This window comes from Ambystoma mexicanum, chromosome 4p, assembly GCF_040938575.1.
Source record: "Ambystoma mexicanum isolate Mex_15411 chromosome 4p, UKY_AmexF1_1, whole genome shotgun sequence".
NCBI classification, from domain to species: domain Eukaryota; kingdom Metazoa; phylum Chordata; class Amphibia; order Caudata; family Ambystomatidae; genus Ambystoma; species Ambystoma mexicanum.
The window spans coordinates 197965740-197985354 of NC_090927.1; the positions used below are offsets into that span (position 1 = coordinate 197965740).

Here is a 19615-nt window from a genome sequence, read left to right on the forward strand (position 1 = left end):
ACAAATGTGTAATAAAGATCTAAACAAAAAAGGGGTGGTCCCCAAATGAACCATTTAGGGAACTGACTTTGTAAACCACACTGTCAATGAAACGGGTGGCTATAGTGGGCTGAATCAAAACCAATCAAATTAATCTGATATGGAGTGAGCAGACATATTTCAATTATAACTTTATTTGGGGCATTTCATTTTCACCAAATAAAATGCAAAAGCAAAAAATACATTAAACAATAAACCATATACATCACATTTGTTCTGAAAGGAAAAACAAAAAATAAATTTGACAATGTTCACAAACTGTTCTGTAATCTGCAACCAATGACACACTGAATTGGACATATGGAACACACGTCAACGAATGTAAAAAGACAATATCCTCCAAACAAACTGCTAATGATCAATAATATATATACAACAATGTGTGCCTGGCCACCATTCTGTTTAGAGAAGCTAAACTGCGACAAATTCCACGAGTCATATGACACTCCACCCCACACCCTCCAATTCTAGAAAATACTAGATTAATATGGACAGCAATTCATAAAAGAGATGGTACCAAATTAGTATTAAACGATTTTATCCCACTCTGGTTCATCTACCACTTCTTAACCCCTTAACTGCTCAGCTATTGTGCATGTCTTTGCAAATAGGATGAACATACTGGTCATCAGCACTTAAGACAGGAAACCGTTTCACTGGAAGAAGTGGGATACACTGGGGCTAAGATATTTAGGGCAATGCTACACTGGAGGGTTCCTTAGACTCGTTTGAGCTTCTTTTACAGAAGTATAATTGAACTAAAAATGGATTCTGGAAATATTTACCACTCCGTAAATGCCAGGGACGCCAAACTGACATTTTAATTTTTTTCGGTGCATCTACCTACAGACATCACACTCTCTATCAAAGCGAAGTGGAAAACAGAATCGAATATTACTATTGATAATAAAGACTGGCGAAAGATTGTGTAGAAATAGCCCGAATGATGCTAATACCAAACGAATTTCATGCAGAATTTTACATAGAGCATACTGGCGTGAACACAAAGCCAATGGACATCTGCCGAGTGCTGGAGAGGCTGTCCCGGGTGGCACATATCTTCACATGTTTATAAGTGTATTTTAATAGATGGATTCTGGGGAAAGGTGTTGGAATAACCTCCTCTCTTGTAGAGATACCACATGACGACTTCATTGGTTTAGTAATCCTAGGGAACCGTACTCTTCGAATTGCTTTACTCCATTAGCAGGAGAAATGAAGACTTAGCACCAGATAACACAAGTAGAGTCATTGGAAAGACAAAAATCCAGTTTGGTTTAGGGAATGGACTGACCTCATGATACAAGTCCCAGCCTAAGAATGCCCTTTTCAAATATTAAATTTTATTGTTTAAAGCTCATACCTAGATCGAGAGCAGTGGAGTGCTGTACAGAGTGTGCGAAGCCAGCATTTGGGCTGGCATCTTTTAACAGTAGCGCAGTACTGTGAAATCTGTGCGTCGGTATGTACGTCCATTGGAATTAGTCCTTGGTCAGGTGTTGTTGAAAGAGTCATGTTTTGAGTGATTTAAGAAATTGGAGAATTGAGGGGGCATTCTGACACCGGCAATGAGTTCCAGATGGTGAGTGCATGACAAGAGGAGGATTGTTTGCAGGTCCTCCCTTTACGAACAAGTTGAGATTCAAGCCGTTTGGTTGATTTGCTTCGTGAGGCGCATGTGCCACCGGATATGTGGAGCTTAGTCACCAGGTACGCTGGTGTACTACTCGTGACTGCTTTGTAGATGATACATGCAGTCTTGAACAGTATCCTGGCTTGGAGTGGAAGCCAATGTAGTTTGCCTAGGAGGGGGGTAATTCAGTCAAATATCTGTGCTCCCGCAATAAGATGTGCTGCAGTGTGGTGGACTGCTTTTAGGGGAGCCAAGTGAGCAGCTGGGAGCCCTGTCAGCAAAGCATTTCCTCCATTGTTGTGTGAGACCACAAGGGCCTGCATTACGGTCAAGATGTCCTGCAGCGGGATGAAGGGTATTATCTTTCGGAGTGTAGAGCTTCTGAGCCAGGCTACTTGGTTTTGTGATTCTGGATGGACAGACTGCAGTCAATGGTGAAGCCTAAGGATTTTACTGAGTCAGAGTTGTGGATCAAATCCTTCACTCGAGAATGCAGCAGGCAAGCTGTCTAGCGAGTGAAGTTTGTTTGCCAGGAATATGGCCATCATAGCAGACAAAGTCAGGTAGAGACACAGAACTGTTTAGGGACAGTAAGATAGAATCGTCATTGGTCTTGACACATCCGCTTTGGAGGAAAGAATGGATGCTTTCAAAGCATGACTGCCTCTGTAAAAAGGAATGAAGGGTCCTTATGAGCACAGAGCTTAAAGCGCCTCAATCCATCTAACAGAGCTGATGGCCAGCACAAATGTGGTTTCCGAGGTTACCATTTCAGAATTTTGAATCGTTTTGAGCCAGTACTCTTAGAATCGGTCCCAATGCGGGTGATGCTGATTTATATGTAAAAAATATCTTTTCACCACTGTTTTCTGCAAGGACAGCAAGTCACCAACATTTAGATGGCCCTGAATACCTGAGAGAACAGTCCAGTTTTAGATCTGACTAGTCTAGTAGAAAAATGAATGACAAAACATCTAGAGAAGCACAGGATTGGCGCTCCTCTCCAGATACCAACAGGAGAAAACTAATCACGTGATGTTGTACTGTGGACAAGTGGAAGGGTTGCCCTTATGATTTATAAGTCGGTGTCAACAATCGCCAAATGGTCATCACGCTCAGGTAGGCAAGGTAAGGTAGGCAAGGCAAGGTATTTGGGGACAGGAGGGAGGGGAGCCAAACTATATCGCCTCAAAGTTATACCCGTGCCTTGTCTCCTTTCTCACTCTAGCTTCGTTGACGTGACTCTTGCCTTTTCATGTCGGCCCCTAACCCAGTGGTCTTATAGTAGGCTCCACGGGCTGTACTCTCAGAGGGAGGGTCGCCCTGTAAAGGAGGCATAATACCAGTGTGCTTATGGTCTGGCCGTAGTGGGTTCTTCACAGGTAGTGAGGGCACCTTGTAAGCTATTCTATGAAATTCCCCTACCACTACTATAGTATAAAATGCATAAATGAACTGCAGAAAGGCATCCCAGAGAGTTTCCCACCTGACCAAGCAAGGATGCAAACAAGGGCATTTCATATTGTGAACCAATGCAACCAAATCCACTATTGCTTGATCAAAGTACCGTAAGAGGTTTGTTAAGATCACGTCACTAAGTATCCATACTTGTGAAGGTAATGAGAACAACTGCTGAGAGAGTCTGCTTCCACATTTAAGACTTTAGCCAGTTGGACTGCAAATGGAAAAATTTGAGCATTAAGAAGGGATATGAGGTAGAAACATATTTTGGAGAAAGAAAAGGTTTTAACAAAGATTTTTAAGAAAATAAAATGCTCCTGTCTGGCATGGAGTAAGTTACTCTGGTGCAAGGTACTCCATTCCATGCCAGACCAACATTACTCGATGGAAGTGAGTCTCTATTGTGCCTAAAGGGCAAGTTACCCAAATATTCAAACAGTTGTATGTTACACATGCTTTCTTTGTGAATACTGTGGTCAGGTGCAAGACATGCTTTGATGAGGGGGCAATTTACGAGTGGAGTAGTTTGCATTAAAAACAGGTGTAAAGAATAGATCTACTCTCCGGGCAAAACTGGGGCAGCATTTCAACTTGAAGTAATTACGGCGAGCATCAGAGTTTGGAAACATGTCAGACTTGCTCACATAGTCATTCGGTGCATAGGGGAAGAGTCAAAAGGCACACTTGGGTTTCCCAATAATCATTCCAGATATTCCAAAAGGTTCTTGCTTGCTGGTTAGAATGTCCAGGTAATGTTCACCATACCTGTTTGTGTCACGTGCCACATCTTCATAGACGCTTTGCACTCCAATCTCCAGCCGTGTACAGCCATAGGACAACATGTCACTGAGATGTCGCTTCAAGCAGTAGTCTGGCCTGGTCTCGATCGTTATGCCTACACATTTGGTGTTACTCCGCTCAGAGTACCTACAGAGAAAAGAAGCACAAGATAAGGGAAAGGAACCTTTACGACAATCAATGTTAGCAAGGGAAAAAACTACATTTCCCCCTATTCGTGTTGCCTCGAGACTGAACTATGTTTAGAACGGTTCATTTTTATTACATAATTGCATTGTGAAATATAAAAAGAATTTATAACACATTACTACAATAGGAATGAAAAAGAAAGAGCAAAAGTAGTAACTTGAATCCCAGTTAACGTGTTGCATTAAAAACACCCCAAACATCCCACGATTGGCAAATAAAGGGGAAATACTTTCATTCTAATTCATTAAACAAATCTAAGGCGATCATTACGACCCTGGCGGTAGGGGTTCAACGGGGCCGGTAGAGCTGCCGGCCCCGCTAAACCCCTACCGCTTCATTACAAGGGCAGCTCGCGGGACCCGATAAGGACGCCGGGTAAGGACGCGAGCGGCCCAGCATGCCCAGCCGTTATTAACGGGCCCGTTGTTAGCATGCTCCCCATTCCCATTGAGCCCCATGGGGGCTCGAATGGGGATGTGCAGGGTCCGGGTACCCTGAATGGGGACATACTGGGCCCTCCAATGACGGAATGGTCCTGTATTTCCCCCATTCAGGGAACCCGGTACCCAGAATGGGAGTAGCCATGCCACAAATAGCGGCATGGCTACCTCCAGGGTCGTAATGACCCCCTAAGTCTTCTCCAACACTTGTAGGGAAGGACAGTACATTATATGCAGATGCACAGGAGAGTGCACAAACAAAAGGTATACATCTTAAACTGAAAGTGAAGGGTAGTAGAGCGTACTCAAGGTTTAGAGGTGGGCGGTGGATGAGTGACTGGGTGGGATGCGTTGAGAGACAGAAAGTAAAGTAGGAAAAAACAAATACTGTCATTAGCTAAGGATCCAGAGACTGGGGGGTGGAAGGGGTGGAGGAAAGGGTACAGAGGTAGACGACCCCCTGGGGAGGTGGCATGTGAGAACCAATAGAGCACAGGTGTAGTCCACCACCTGAGGAGGCGACGGGTGGGAAGCAAGAAGGTACAGGGGTAAAGCACCCCCTAGAGAGGTGGCATGTGGGAAGCAATAGCGCCCAGGTGTAGTCCACCACCTGGAGAAGTAACAGGTGGGAAACAAGAAGGTACAGGGGTAAAGCACCCCCTGGAGAAGTGGTATATGGAAAGCAATAGGGCACAGGTGTAGTCCACCCCCTGGGGAGGTGGCATGTGGGAAACACAAAGGTTCAAGGGTAAACCCCCCCTGTGGAGGTGGCGTGCGGCAAGCAAGAAGGTAAAGCGCTAAACCACCCCCTGGGGAGGTGGCATGTGGGAAGCAATGGGGCACAGGCGTAGTCCACTACCAGGGGAGGTGGCATGTGGAAAGCAAGACAGTACATGGATAGTTCACGCTTTGGGAAGTTGGGAAGTGGGAAGCAAGAGAACAAGGGTACTCAACTCCCTGGGCAGGGGATAGGAAGCAATAGAGTATGGGGGTAGTTCACTCCATGGAGTGGTAGAAGGTGGGATGAAAGTGGGTACGGGGTAGTTCATTCCCTAGGAAGGTGGATGTGGAACGCAAGAAGGTATAGGGTGTAGTTCACTTCTTTTCCGGCTTAATTCAGTATTTTTTAGAAAGGATCCGTATGAAATCTTGATAGGGGACTTCCCTACTTTTGTTGTTATTATTTTTGCTTTTATTTATTTTGTTACAATATAATTTCCTTTAAAAGACAAAAAAGAACCAGACAGGTAAAATGTTTGTCAGGAAACCTTTATTTGCCTATATGCAGACACGTAGACATGTTAAAAGCAGTACTGAAACATTTTTTTTTATTTGAGGGTTTCCTATATAGAATACTCTTAGGGCCTAATTCACAGAAGAAGTGTTTTATAATGGCAAAACACCATTGGAAAACACTCTAGGAATAAGGGCCTTAATGTTAGATTCCTCGCCTATCTTCTCAAACATGTACAAATACTACCCTTGGCACAAGTCTTAGGGGCCACATCCTATTTCACTTATGCATAATGTATTCAACAGTTTGTGGGCCAAATGAATGAACGAGATAACGAGTTTGTCTGACTCGTAAAGCAATTTCGCAACAGGCTTATAGCGATAATCGATCTTTGAAGTGAAAGTGAGCGACCTCCAAAAATACAGTGGCAACTCTCCAATGAGAGTCAGAAATGGAAACACCCCAGGAGGGAATGAGACCAGGACCAAGTGCGGGTGAAGATAAAAGGTAAAATGTATCCAAAACCAAATAGGGCAAGCAGAGAACTCTGCAAACTCAGAGCGCTCTGCCAGACAATAGAAAAACATTCATATTTATTACAAAAGTACGTCATTGATGATGTAGAATATAGGGGGCACATAAATTGTGGGGATTGGACGGTGCAGACTAGACATTATGAATTCTTTAGGCACGGTGCTCCAGGATTGGCGGGGGTCTATGTGGTGCCAACGCGGAGTGCACAGGTCAGCTGGGCTCTTTTGGGTGGAGCGCAGGGTCAGATGATGGCGGAGCCGTTACAATTTATGCTACTTAACAAATGCCCTTGTGGCCACACATACCTCGACATATAAGAGATATATTGCTAAACATCTGACCTGGACAATAAAAATGAGACTACATGGGTCCAGGTGCCTAGCTTTTTCACAAGATTATGTGGTCACATTCATCAACCGTTCCCTTAGATCTCATGAGACAATGGTTTATTGTTTGTTAATGTAAGAGGAATATATTGCCACACATAAGATCAGGGGTCTGGGGTGAGCTGGGGTGGTAAATTGATGAGGGGCATGCAATCGTTACAACAAAATAGGCTTTGAGGTGAGGGGCTTATTGTTAAAATTTCTTTAACCAGAGACTGATGGTACAAGGCGAGTTCATGTGACATATGTCAGAGGGCTGAGGGGAAGGTAGATACTTGGTGCGGACTCAGTGGAAGGGTGAGAGGTTGCATTTGTAGCATCAGGGCATCAGTGGGACAAGGGCCTTTAGCCATCAGCCCAACATGAGGGGGACAAGGGTGGGGGGTGAATGCGCAAGGCTGCAAGAGAGGGGAGAGAAGGCCTTGAGACCTGTTAAGCTTGGTTGCGTTCGGATTTGTGGCTTATGTGCGAGTCATTAGAATGAGGTGAAGCCAAGGTATTACTATTGCATGTACAACAAATAATAAACAATCTCTGCCTCCATTATAAGCCATGCCTTCGCCTCTTAGCATGATCATCGTGCTGCAAAAATGACTATTTACATTAGCCTCGTGGCTTTGTCGTTTATGTTGTACACATAACAATGTTATACCATCTAGAACACATTTTGGGAATATACATAGTATTACAAAAATCAGTGAGCATGTAAATTATATATTCTTCATTATATCAAGTGATTAACATAGGCCTTTGGTAGGGAATGATGTATAACCAACAATGTAGGACTCAGACATATAGATCATACCTTTGTGCACAATGCAATTCAATAGAGATTGTGTTGTTGCGTTTCATAGACTCGGCCCCTTGGTACACAACTACAGAGGGGGATTTACAGTCTTTATAGGGGAGATTAACAGTTTGGGTGAAACAGGGTGGCACACAGGCGGGCGGTAGGCATCTGTTACTTGAAAGGAGGAGCAAGGTTGGGTGGTTAACCACAGTATATATCTTAAATGTAGGATCTGTAAATGATGGGACATGTTTGTGGAGAGGGATTGTGTCTCCCAGACCCAACACTTGCCCGGTCATTCACAGGTCAGTGATGGACGGAGGATGGCGAAAGATAGTGTTTGTCTTGTTGCTTGTTCGCGCCTGGTCTCCCGTGAGAACAGGACTGCTGCAGGGACACAGAGGGCAGGAGGGTGAGGGAAATAACTGGCTCACTGTGTGTGATCTCGAAGGGAGAGCTGCAGCCCTGCAGGCTGGTTTTGCTTACAAGTCCCATTTTAACATGTACAAAATGGAGTCCATTATCGGCCTTCTAGCAGGCCTTTGCATACATATGGGTCGTTCTGCGGCTATCCGGCATCCCTGGCCACATGCGCATGGGTAGCCGTTGGACGAACATAATGTGCAAGTGGGACAGAATTGAGGGCAGGGGGCCTAAAAGACCTTTCCTCCCATACAGAAGAGCTTGAGAAAGAAATGAAAATCAAGGGAAAAATAGAGGTCTGTCTATAAATAGTACACACAAAGCCTCAGACACAACATTTGCACACTGAACTGCAATAGTGAGGACATGTACCATGGCCTCCTGGTACCAGTTTCCGCAGAGAAGCCCTGAGGGTCTTATCACATCCCCTCTCTGGGGTACCTGGGGTCTTAATTCAGTCCTATGTCTCAGATTCTACCTTGGTGCTAGCCCTACGTTTGCGCTTTCACATGCTCTTTGCTCATCTCACCGTGGTCCCAGTCCCCTCAGATCACGGCTTCACTCCCACCCTTATGTGTGCCCTCTTATGCCTTCCTCCTCCAATTAGTTCTAACCTTTCATATCTCGCTCCGCCTGTGATCCAGCTTCAGCTGGCTGGTTCTGTGCTGTTAATTCCATACATTCACCTCATTCCACCACCTATTGTTATATTTGTATTTATTAGGATTTTTTTAGCTCCTAACACCCAAGCGATGTACATCAATTAAACGGTAAAAAATAACTAGTAAAACATGGTACAATTCATGGGTAATTATGCAGAAGAAATATTAGATTTAAGCTGAGAACGAAAACGAGAAAAAAGTAACAGAGCGAATAGAGAGGGAGGGAATTCCAAAGCTCGGGTGCCAAGCAAGAAAAAGAACGAAAACGTGACTCGGTGCAATGGGCACGGGAGCAGGACAACAAGATTTGAGATCACGATCGCAGAGATTGGGAAGGGTGGAACCAGGAGATTAACGATGATGAAAGGGGTTTGGGGTGGGGCACTGCATAAAGAGATTTAAGAACAAAGCATACGTGGAATTTAAGACAGGAATCAAAGGAAAGCCAGTGTAGAGCATGAAGGGCAGAAGTGACACATTCACAAGGGGAGACAAAAATAAGACGAAGAGACAAATTAAAAATAGATTGCAGAGGGGCAAGCTGAGAAGTAGGCAATCCGAATAGGAGAGAGGAGAGAGGAACAGCTGTCCACCTTCCACCCTCTACTTTCCACCCCCTTTCACCCTTTGCTGCTCTCCTTCCACCACCTCTTGCTCGCCTCCTTTCACCACCTACTCTTTGCCTCCTCCGACCCCCAAATCTTCTCCGCCTTCCAGCTTTTGCAATTTATTTTCTCCCCCTCTGTCTTCAATTTTCATCACTCATCCCCTCGAACCCAATGCTGCTCCTACTATTAGCTCTTTCTACCAAAGCCAACGTGATCCACTCACTTTTCTGTTACTCTCTCGCTGAAAATATCTACATAAATCCCTTTCAGTTCGTCCTTATATCGCCAGTCTGCTTTTCGACCAGGGTAGGCAGAGTGTTTCCAGTGTGCTCCATCTGTTTGATTTGACAATGGTTCAGTTTAAAAAGATGTTAACGCTCAGCTGTTATGCAAGCTGGTGCCAACGGAGTGCGCACAGGATGGATGACAACTATAAAACCTTGGTCCGCAATCTTGGGAAAGAAAAGCACAACTCCCCACCGCAATCACCAAGCGATGTCTCTTCTGTATAACCCTAACACTTGTAGCCTACTGTACGCATTGCCTGTTTTGAAACCTGCCTATTGATTTAGTTGTCCATGCTAATCCTCATTGCAGCCTACTGTATGCATAGCCTTTGCTTTGAAATCAGCCCACTGCTTAATTATCCGTGCTAGTCCTCATAGTAGCCTACTGTATGCATTGCCTGTTTTGAAACCTGCCTATTGATTTAGTTGTCCATGCTAATCCTCATAGCAGCCTATTGCATGCATAGCCTTTGCTTTGAAATGATATGATATATGATATGGCATTTGTAACGCGCCTATACACAAGTGTTTCAAGGCGCAAATGAATCAGCCCATTGCTTAATTATCCGTGCTAGTCCTTATAGTAGCCTACTGTATGCATAGCCTTTGCTTTGAAATCAGCCCATTGCTCTAATTGCCCTGCGCCAACTCTGATAGTAGCCTATTGTGGACACTGCCAATGTTTTGAAACCACCCCACTGCGCTTTCTATCCGTGCTAGTCTTGCCAGCCGCTTATTGCAAGCATTGCTCCACTGTCAATCAGCTATCAGCATATCGTCTATGCTATCCGCCTACTAGCCTTAAAACAGGCCATTGTCCCCCCTGCCTATAGCAATCCACCATGTCCTCCTTCCACAGAGCCACGCTAGCGCTTGCCTCTCTCCTACCATTAGTTCACCCAGAGACACCAGCACTCCCTACCTGCACCCAACCCACCCTACCCTTACCCAAACCCCCCTCATCACACTTCCCATAAACCATGTGGACTCACTCAGCCCCTCTGAATGGTTACGGCGTTACGCCTCACGACCCACACCTCTTATCCCGCTCCCACTCCTCACCCGGAACCAAAGACTTGGTACACGGTTTACTAAACCCCAAGCGTCTGCTAAGCTCAAGAATATACCCAGTCCCTCCACTCACCCTCCTCCCCATACGAAAACCAAAATCTCCATTCCCCTGCTACCACCCACAAACATCAAAAGGAGCCCTTATCAATGCTCGGTTCCTTGTGGCACATGCCTCAGAGATCTCTGACATCATCACCCTCAACAGCCTGGACTTTCTAGCAGTCACTGAAACCTGGCTTCACTAGGCAGCAGGTCCTGCTCTCTCCCTAGCACTACCTGAAGGTTACACCATCATCAGAGCTGATAGAACATTCAACAAAGGCGGGGGAGTGGCCTTCATCGCCAAATCCCACCTAGCTCTCAGAGCCATACCCCTACCCCCAAACCAGCTTCCAATCTACAGAACTCCTATCTGTGAAACTATCACTGACACCCTCCACCACAATACTCATGCATCTCCCCTACCGGCCCCGAGGCCCAGCATCCACTTTCGAGAGCGACATTCTCTATCGCCTCTCCACCCACACCAAACCCGAATCCAAAACTATCCTCCAAGGCGAGCTTAACCTCGGCCTCCATGACCACAATGACCCACATGCCCAACCATTGGCTAACTCTATCTCCAACCTTAGTTTCGCACACAGAATCTCCACTCCAACTCACTCCAAAGGCAGAATGCTGGACTGGATCACTGACCTCAATTGCTCCATTGCCATCACCCAAAACGAACCTGTTGCATGGTCTGACCACCACCTCATCCAGTTCTCCATCCCTGGACCGCCCCCAACAAAAGTCAACATAGAACCTCCATCGCTAGCCAGAAACTGTCGAAACATCTCCATAGACAGCCTCCAACCTCTCATCAAAAACATTCTCAACAAGCCTAAAGCCAACAACCTCAACTCAACATACCTAGTCGATCTCTATAACACCCTCAAGTCAGCTCTAGACACCGCTGCAACCCCTCAAACTCGGGAAAACCCAAGCCCCAGGCCCACCTCAACAAATGGTTTACCCCCGAGCTGAAAAGCCTCAGGAATATAAAAAGAACCGCCAAAGCTACCTGGCGAAAAACACCCTCTACCTCTAATAGAACAGCACTCACGCTAGCATCCACGACATACAAAACACCCATCCTGGCAGCCAAAAAACATACCTACGATACCAGAATCCAAAATGCCAACTCGAGAAGCAAGGAATTATTTAGCATCCTCAAAGAGCTAGAGTCTCCAGCACCCCCCACCCAAGACTGCACCAAAAATGCAGAATGGTGCTCCAAAATACAAGAAGCTCTCGCAGACAAAATTACCCTCCTCCAAAACAAAATCAAAGTTAAAAAAGCCAGTCTTCATAAGGACCACCAATCTCCCAACCTCAACTACGACAGAACAACCCCCCCTTGTCCCTCATTCTCCTTGTCACAAGTAACACCTAAGGAAGTCGAAAACATCATTAAAAGCCTAGAGCCCTCACACTGCCAAGGTGATGTCTGTCGGGCCACTATCATCAAGGAAGGAGCTAAAATCCTAGCCCCCTTCATCACCACCGTGATCAATTCTTCATTCGCCTCCAATCAGGTACTCCAAAATCTTAAGGAAGCATGGATCATGCCACTACTAAAGAAAGCCAACCTGGACCCGAACATTCCCACCAACTATAAGCCTGTCACCACTGTCTCCTTCCTCTTAAAAATTCTGGACAGGGTGGCATATCTGCAAATTCAGAAACATTTAGACGAGAACAGCCTCCTCGGCCTTAGACAATCCGGATTCAGACCTAGACATGGAACCGAGACGACCCTCTTAGACCTAAAGATCCAAATGGATGAGGCAAAAGATAAAAGGTAAACTGGCAGTCCTTTTATTACTAGATCTATCTGCAGCCTTCGACCTCGTTGACCACCAAATCCTTGCCAAACACCTATCCACAGCAGCAGCATTCTCCTCTAATGCATCTGACTGGATCAAATCCTTCCTAGCAGACCGCACTACCAGAGTCTTCTCACCCTCAGCCTCCGCAGACCCAACTCTGATATTGTGTGGCGCCCCGCAAGGTTCTTGCATATCACTCACTTTATATAATATCTTTACGAAGCTCCTCTTCGACCGCCTAGTCAACTTGGGTGTCGTCTACACTAATTATGCTGACGACACTCAAGTCCTCATCCACCTTACTGGTTGCTATGATCATGACTCCAAACTACTTAACAATATCTATCTTGAAATTCAAGCCTGGATGGCTGACAACGGCCTTTGTCTCAATGACGACAAGACAGAGTTGATGATTGTAGGCTCCCAGGCACGCCTGAACAAACTTGATTGCAGATACTCATCTTTCGTCATTGACAACAACACAATCGGCGTCTCCAAAGAGATAAAAACCTTGGGGGTCTATCTTGATTCAACCCTCTCCCTCAGGAAACAGGTCAACAGCGTTGCATCCTCCACAAACAAACTGATCTTTAGTTGTAAATCATTCCTAATCCACAAGTAGTTGTTTAACGCTAGCCAGAGCACTCCCTCTCTGTAACACACTATTCCTCGGCACCTCGGAACACAACCTCAACAAACTCCAGGTGATTCAGAATAACTCCCTAAGGGCAGCACTCAGTCTCCCGAGATCCTGCCACATCTCCACACACAGAAGAAATGCCAACTGGCTGCCCATCTGTGACAGACTCACCCTTTGTACCCTAGCCACCACGCACAAATGCCTCACCTTTGCCGTGGGAGACTCTGCTTCATTGTCGCTTTTGGATTACTTTGGAAAAGCACTACGACATCCAGAAGGCTCTGCAGTTCAGAATTAGAGGCAGACCTATTTAAGAGAAGCTGCGCATGCACAGCGCGAAAATCCAGCAAGTCCCCAGAAGTCCTGCTTTGCCGCAGGAGACTCTGCTTCATTGCCGCTTTTGTATTACTTTGGAAAAGCACTACGACGTCCAGAAGGTGGTTACTTTTGTTGACATTCTCATTTGCACATTCAGTGCCAATGAACTATCTAATACGACGTCTCCTTCTTCACATAGGCTCTGCAGTTCAGAATTAGAGGCGGACCTATTTAAGAGAAGCTGCGCGCGCACCGCGCGCGTGCAGCTGGCAAGTCCCCAGAGGTCCCGCTTCGCTGCAGCGCCGTGGGGCCTATGGGCACTTGCTTGGTCATTATTTTTAAATTAATTGCAGAATTATCTTTAAACTGATTGCAGAATGCTTCCCACACTCAGAACCGGCATGCCCAAGGGTTTATTGATCGATTTTGGGGTAACCACACCGAAGGACTCACAGAAACCAGTTGCAAATTCCACTTCCACCCAAAAAACCTTGCGCTTTAAGCGCGCTGTCAATCTTACCCTGAAGAAACCGAGCTCTTCAGACATACACAAGTTTTGTAAAGAAACTCAACATTATCCTCTTGAGGCCTCCGTAGTTGAGTGTCATACGCTAGTGTCTGATGCTATTTCTCGTGAGGCACTATTGAAAAAAATGAACATTTTGCCCCGTCAAGCCCTTGCACATCCTATGAGTCCTCCTTCCATCCTACAAGCCCAAATCTCTGCAGTTACGGTCCGTGACTTGCATTTCCCTCTTAGCGCCTCGGTGGTCAAATGTCAGGTTGATCAGAATGCCATTACTGACTGTAGCATTCTTGAAAACGTGCCTCCCACCGCCGAGCTTCTCCATAATCTTTTGCCCACAGCGTCACATACATCAGACGTTGCAATAATTTATCTTAATCCGTCCAATTCCGCATTTTCTCCCCAACTCATGTCCGACAATCTATCCAAATCTCCTATCATGTTCTCGACCTGTGGCTCTTCCATTTCAAAGATTTCTTTTTGTGCCCCACTCCTCGAAGACCAGCAGTCCCTACTGAAAATGTCAATGCCATTTTGAGCACATCGCCTGCCATCAGTTGTATTCAAATCTCACCTCCAGAATGTTTGTGTGAAAAGCAAACACCTAAAATTGTACCCCCTCTAGCGAACCACATTGAATGCAATTCGGCTCTCTCACAGTTTGCCCTAAATGCTCTCCATGTCACTCTTACAACTTTAACCAAGTTATATGACACCTTGAAACCAAAGTTGCAAACCCACACGGTGTTGCTGGAAAAAATAAATGCATGGCAAACCGTGTGGTCTCTTGAGCATCCAAAATCAGTTTTGCCCACTTCCCTGAATACAGTTCCACCTGGCCCACAACCATTGAATCCAAACTCCGTGGCCGCTCAATCTGACCCGGTTCACTCTGACTCACATTCCAAACTTGATGCTTGTCCTCCAGATCTTGAATGTTTACTAATTTCTTCTGTTCCCACCATTCATGCCCTGGATGAACTACCGAATCAGGCATTGCCCCTTATTGAACAAATTATTCATCCCATTGAAGCGTCAGTGGAGTTTGTGTGTCCTGCTACGGGTCTGAACATCGATCCAAACGCAATCTCTACTCAAAACAATTGCTTGCAAACAGACTAGATTCCCACTTGTCCTCCCAAACAAAAGCAAAAACGTCTTCCAACGAAAATTAATTTGAAACCCGACCTGCTACCAAACGTGTTGCAAAAGAATCAAAGTCCGCTTAAACCCCAAGTGCAGCAGACTTCCCCCATGAAAGAAACTTACACTATTTTTTCTAAAGATAAGAAAAACCATCCCAGTGCTGTCAAACTTCTGAAAAATGTCTCCGGAAAGAACAAAATCATACTGCCAAATCTAAAACTTTCATCAAAAACTTGAACTTGCCTAAACAAACCATACGCAATGCTGCACGATCTGTCACAAATAAATATCTTGCAATGAAATAAGCAAAAGCGTTAAGTACTGAGACAGCTTTGTCTGAACCTCCTACATCTTATGCTCCTCTAGATCAACTAGTAGAGATTGCCATACAGCAACTTGAGCCCACAATCAATAAATCCCCCACTGCAAAAGTTGTAACGATAGAGGCCCCAAGTGACAGACCAGTTCCGATTCAAATTCAAACCTTGATGTAGTACATCGGGACGAGATTAAGAAAGCAGTTGACGTCTACATGTCCTCCATATCATATGGGCCAATCGCTCCCAACACTGCTAGTAGTGCTACACCTTCAAATATGCCTCAAATGATGTACAACAGTCTCCCTGACGCCCCATCCCAAAGACCCATAAATAATGTGTCCCATCCCCTTGTTGTTAATTCTGATCCGGCTGTCACCCCAGACCCATATGCGCAGCTGGTGAAAATGGCCCCGGAAATGATTGGCATGCTAAAGTCGCTTACCAAATCGAGACAAACAACTGTTGCTTCTCGTGTGAAACAAGCCAATATTCCCCCCTTCCCACTCAAACCCTTTACCTCGAAAACCCGTTTGGCAAACCCCCAGCCAATTACTCGCTATTACTGGCATGCAAACCCAGTCCTTCTCCACAATACATCTTGAACCGAAGTTCCCTTCTGGCCATATTCTCGGACATTCGTTCACTCGAAGATATTGGTTCATCTGACATTACATTGGTAGAATTGGCACCTCAGCAAAACACCAACTCTGTTAGAATGTGGATTCACTCGCGAGCCATCCAGAATTTAATTTGGATGGCCAGAGCTGAATTCTTTTCTTTGGCATTTGTCCTCTCAATCGACACCCTCAATACGTTAGCTCTGAACCAAACCATCCACTCACCAGCCAACTTTCAGTATGCCCTTCATGGGCATCCAACTAATCAAGCCTTTACTCCAAGTGCTTCTCATCATTCTTTAGCCCTGCATTCACATTAGCTAGCCTCTGAAACCAACAAACAGATCATATTGCTTATTACTTGGAACACTAGAGGCTTTTCACACTTGATCAATAACAACAACCTCCTCCTCATGTCTCATCATATACTCCTACTTGAAGAAACGTGGATGACTTCAGTGCCATTGTGGGACAACCATCAAGTTTTCTTAAATCCAGCTCAACGTGGGATTTCTGGAAGACCAACTTCTGGCCTAACAGTAATCAAGATGGGACTTGGTATGGCCGCTCAAGAATGGTGCTGCCCAAATCAGTATCTTCAAATGATTAGACTCTCCTGTTACAAAAATCACTATGCTTTGATCAATGTATATTGGAACGTGGCTGGTGTATCGGATGGTTGTTTTTTCAAGGCTTTTATAGATCTTAATTTGGTGGCCCTCGATCCCCTACTATCCAATATAATCGTTGCAGGGGATCTAAATTTAGATTGTTTCACCCCGCGTGCTTCCAGCAAACTTAGATTATCCAAATGGATGGCTCTGGTCGATAATTATGATCTAATCATGCTCAATGGAGCTTTTCCAACTGATACACCTCCTAAGTTCACTTGGAAGAGAGGATGTAGTATGTCCATAATTGACTACATTTTTGTGAACGCTTCAATGTTTTCCAGCATGGATCACTTTCAAGTGATCCCAAATCAGAACAGTGATCACAACCAATTAGTTGTAAAATGGACAATTCAGTCCTCATGTACCAAACTCGATGAAAATCACGCTCATCGAAATTTGACACTTAACAATGGAGGCAATCGCCTCTGATGGTCCCCCAGTTCCTTGTGTGAGCTAAATGGAGTCCTGGAAACTAGGAACGAGTGTGATGTCATTCATTATTCCAATCTGTTACAATATTTCCAGCAATCCAAAATTTCTAAACCCCAGGGGGCTCTAATGATTCCAGGCCCTAGACTTCACGTTTTCAATCCTCAAGTACAACTACTAAAAGCTCACGCGAGGGCCTTGAAACGTCAGGCCATGTATGCTCCCGCAGCTGACCGTGCATCTATCTTAAGATCCATTAAGACGAGGCACAAAAATGTCATTAAAGCTCTGAAAATCCAGATGTACCAACATGACAGGGAAGCCATGCTTTCTTCCTTCCAAACTAAATCTGCTATTGGTGTGTGGTCCCTACTAAATAAATCTACTCGTCCTCCACAAGTTGTTTTGCAATCCAATCCGGTATCTGAATTAGAGTAGATTAAGCATTTCACAGCTTTGTATGTATGTCCGTTTCATTCCCCTAGCCTGGTGGCATTCAATACACGGATCTCCTTTCATCTAATTTTCGACCTAGATGTTATTACATTTTTTATTTCAAAAATTAGCAACTTCGGTGCTTGTGGCCCAGACGGTCTCTCAAATCATATGTTCAAAATTCATCCTGAACAATGGGCCGTGATTCTTCACAAGATCTTCACCACCATCAACATCACACAATCGTTACCTCCCTCCTGGACACACTCAATAATAGTCCCTATTTATAAAAAAGGGGACCGCTCTGCTCCGGCCAGCTATAGGCCCATAGCGTTATTAGACGCACCCGGTAAAATCTTTGCTAGAATTGTTCTTAGGGACTTTAATTCCTGGACCCTTCGTAACAACCTAAGGGACCATTTCCAGACGGGTTTTGTTGCCGGCCTTGGAACTTGTCCCAATCTTCTAACTCTTAACACTCTTAGATCAAAATATGCGGACAAGAACCAAGTGTTATACCTAGCATACTTCAAAGCAGCATTTGATTCCACTGATAGAGTAATCTTACAACAAAAACTTATTTTCCATAAGTGTCCCATCTCACTTCTAACTCTAGTAATGCTGCCCCATACCAACACAAGGGTACAGATCAGATTATCCATGGCAGGAAAACTCTCATCCATTATTTCGACTGAGAGAGGCCTCAAGCAGGGATGTATTCTTGCGTCCTCCATATTCAATTTTTTTCTGTTCGATCTTGGAATTAGTTTACGAGCCACTAATAGTGACTCTCCCAAATTTGGGTCCCACACCATAACTCATTTGGTTTATGCGGATGATCTGATCCTCATTTCACAGACGCCCTCGGGGCTACAAAAGTTTTTGGATTGCTTGGCCACACATGTCTCAATTAACAATCTCACAATCAACACCCATAAAACACAAACCATGATATGCAAGCCCCATGGTAAATCAAAGGCAAAGCGCCACTGTTGGCACCTACAAAACGCCCCTTTGTCCCACGTTTCCTTCTACAAATATCTTGGGGTCATCATCCAGGCCTCCATCTCCTCACAGGAGTGGGAAGAGGACATACAATTGAAACTCTGTATGTTAATTACCCAGGCAAAAGTTTTAAAGAAGAAATATTGTAAATTCACGCTCAAACATATTCTTTTTTACCAACAAAAGGTAATTCCCACCTTGTGCTATGGTTCGGAAACCATGCTGCTTATGAAAACCAGCTGGTGTCAAATTCTAGAGGCACGCTTTTGGAAACAGATTCTTCAGTTGCCAAAGTGTACGCCCCTACCGCTGATACGGCACAAATTAGGAATTCCTTCCCTGAAATCACACAATGAATGGAGGATGTGTGCTTTATTTAGAAAATGTATATTAGGTCTCACATCTGACGGACTTCTCTGCATTTTAGCACATCTTCTAGCTCAGAATCATGCCTTCACCAAGAGTTGGTGTAATAGTGTTTTCCATATTCTAGCCCACGCTTCCATTAACCTAGACTTAATTATACAGAATCCGAGCCAAGCTAAAAAAAAAATTCTTTTTATATGACTGGATAAAAACTCACAGTCTATGTTTGAAGTACAAGGATTTTGACACTCGTGTCTTTGCTATTAAAGCTTTGCACACAACGGAACTTTATCTCCTGAAATGTCCGAGTTCCCACATTAGACAACAGTTTCTCAGATTTCGCTTAAACCTGCGGCCAACCGCGGGTTTGTTGGCAAAAAGAAATCCGATTCCTAAAGATCAGGCTCATTGTCGCTTTTGTCCAGGCAAATCACAAAGAGAGAGCCTGGAACATTGCATTTTATTTTGTCCAATGCTAACTAGCCAAAGGATAACCCACTTCACAAAATGCAGCTGGAGTAAATATACTTTTATGTCAATGGACACCATTTGGTCCTATATAACCAATAACCCAGACTTGGGAATGAGAGTGGCGATTATTCACTATTTAGAGGCCATCTTTCCCAGAATTTATTCTGAAGGTTAAGTTTATGTATCTCAAGCTGATCACTCTTCAGTGCATTGCATTTAGTGATTTTATTAATATGCTATCA

The 19615-nt window shown here is 44.7% G+C and overlaps 1 protein-coding gene across 2 annotated transcripts in view; it reads right to left on the reverse strand.

Moving 5' to 3' along the window:
- ELP3 (elongator acetyltransferase complex subunit 3) overlaps nucleotides 1-19615 on the reverse strand; it is a 1295792-nt gene that overhangs the window by 696605 nt on the left and 579572 nt on the right. For both annotated transcript variants that reach the window (XM_069605694.1, XM_069605692.1), the window contains exon 8: nucleotides 3899-4060. In XM_069605694.1, the coding sequence (XP_069461795.1) occupies nucleotides 3899-4060 (162 nt within the window). The remainder of the gene's footprint in view (nucleotides 1-3898; nucleotides 4061-19615) is intronic.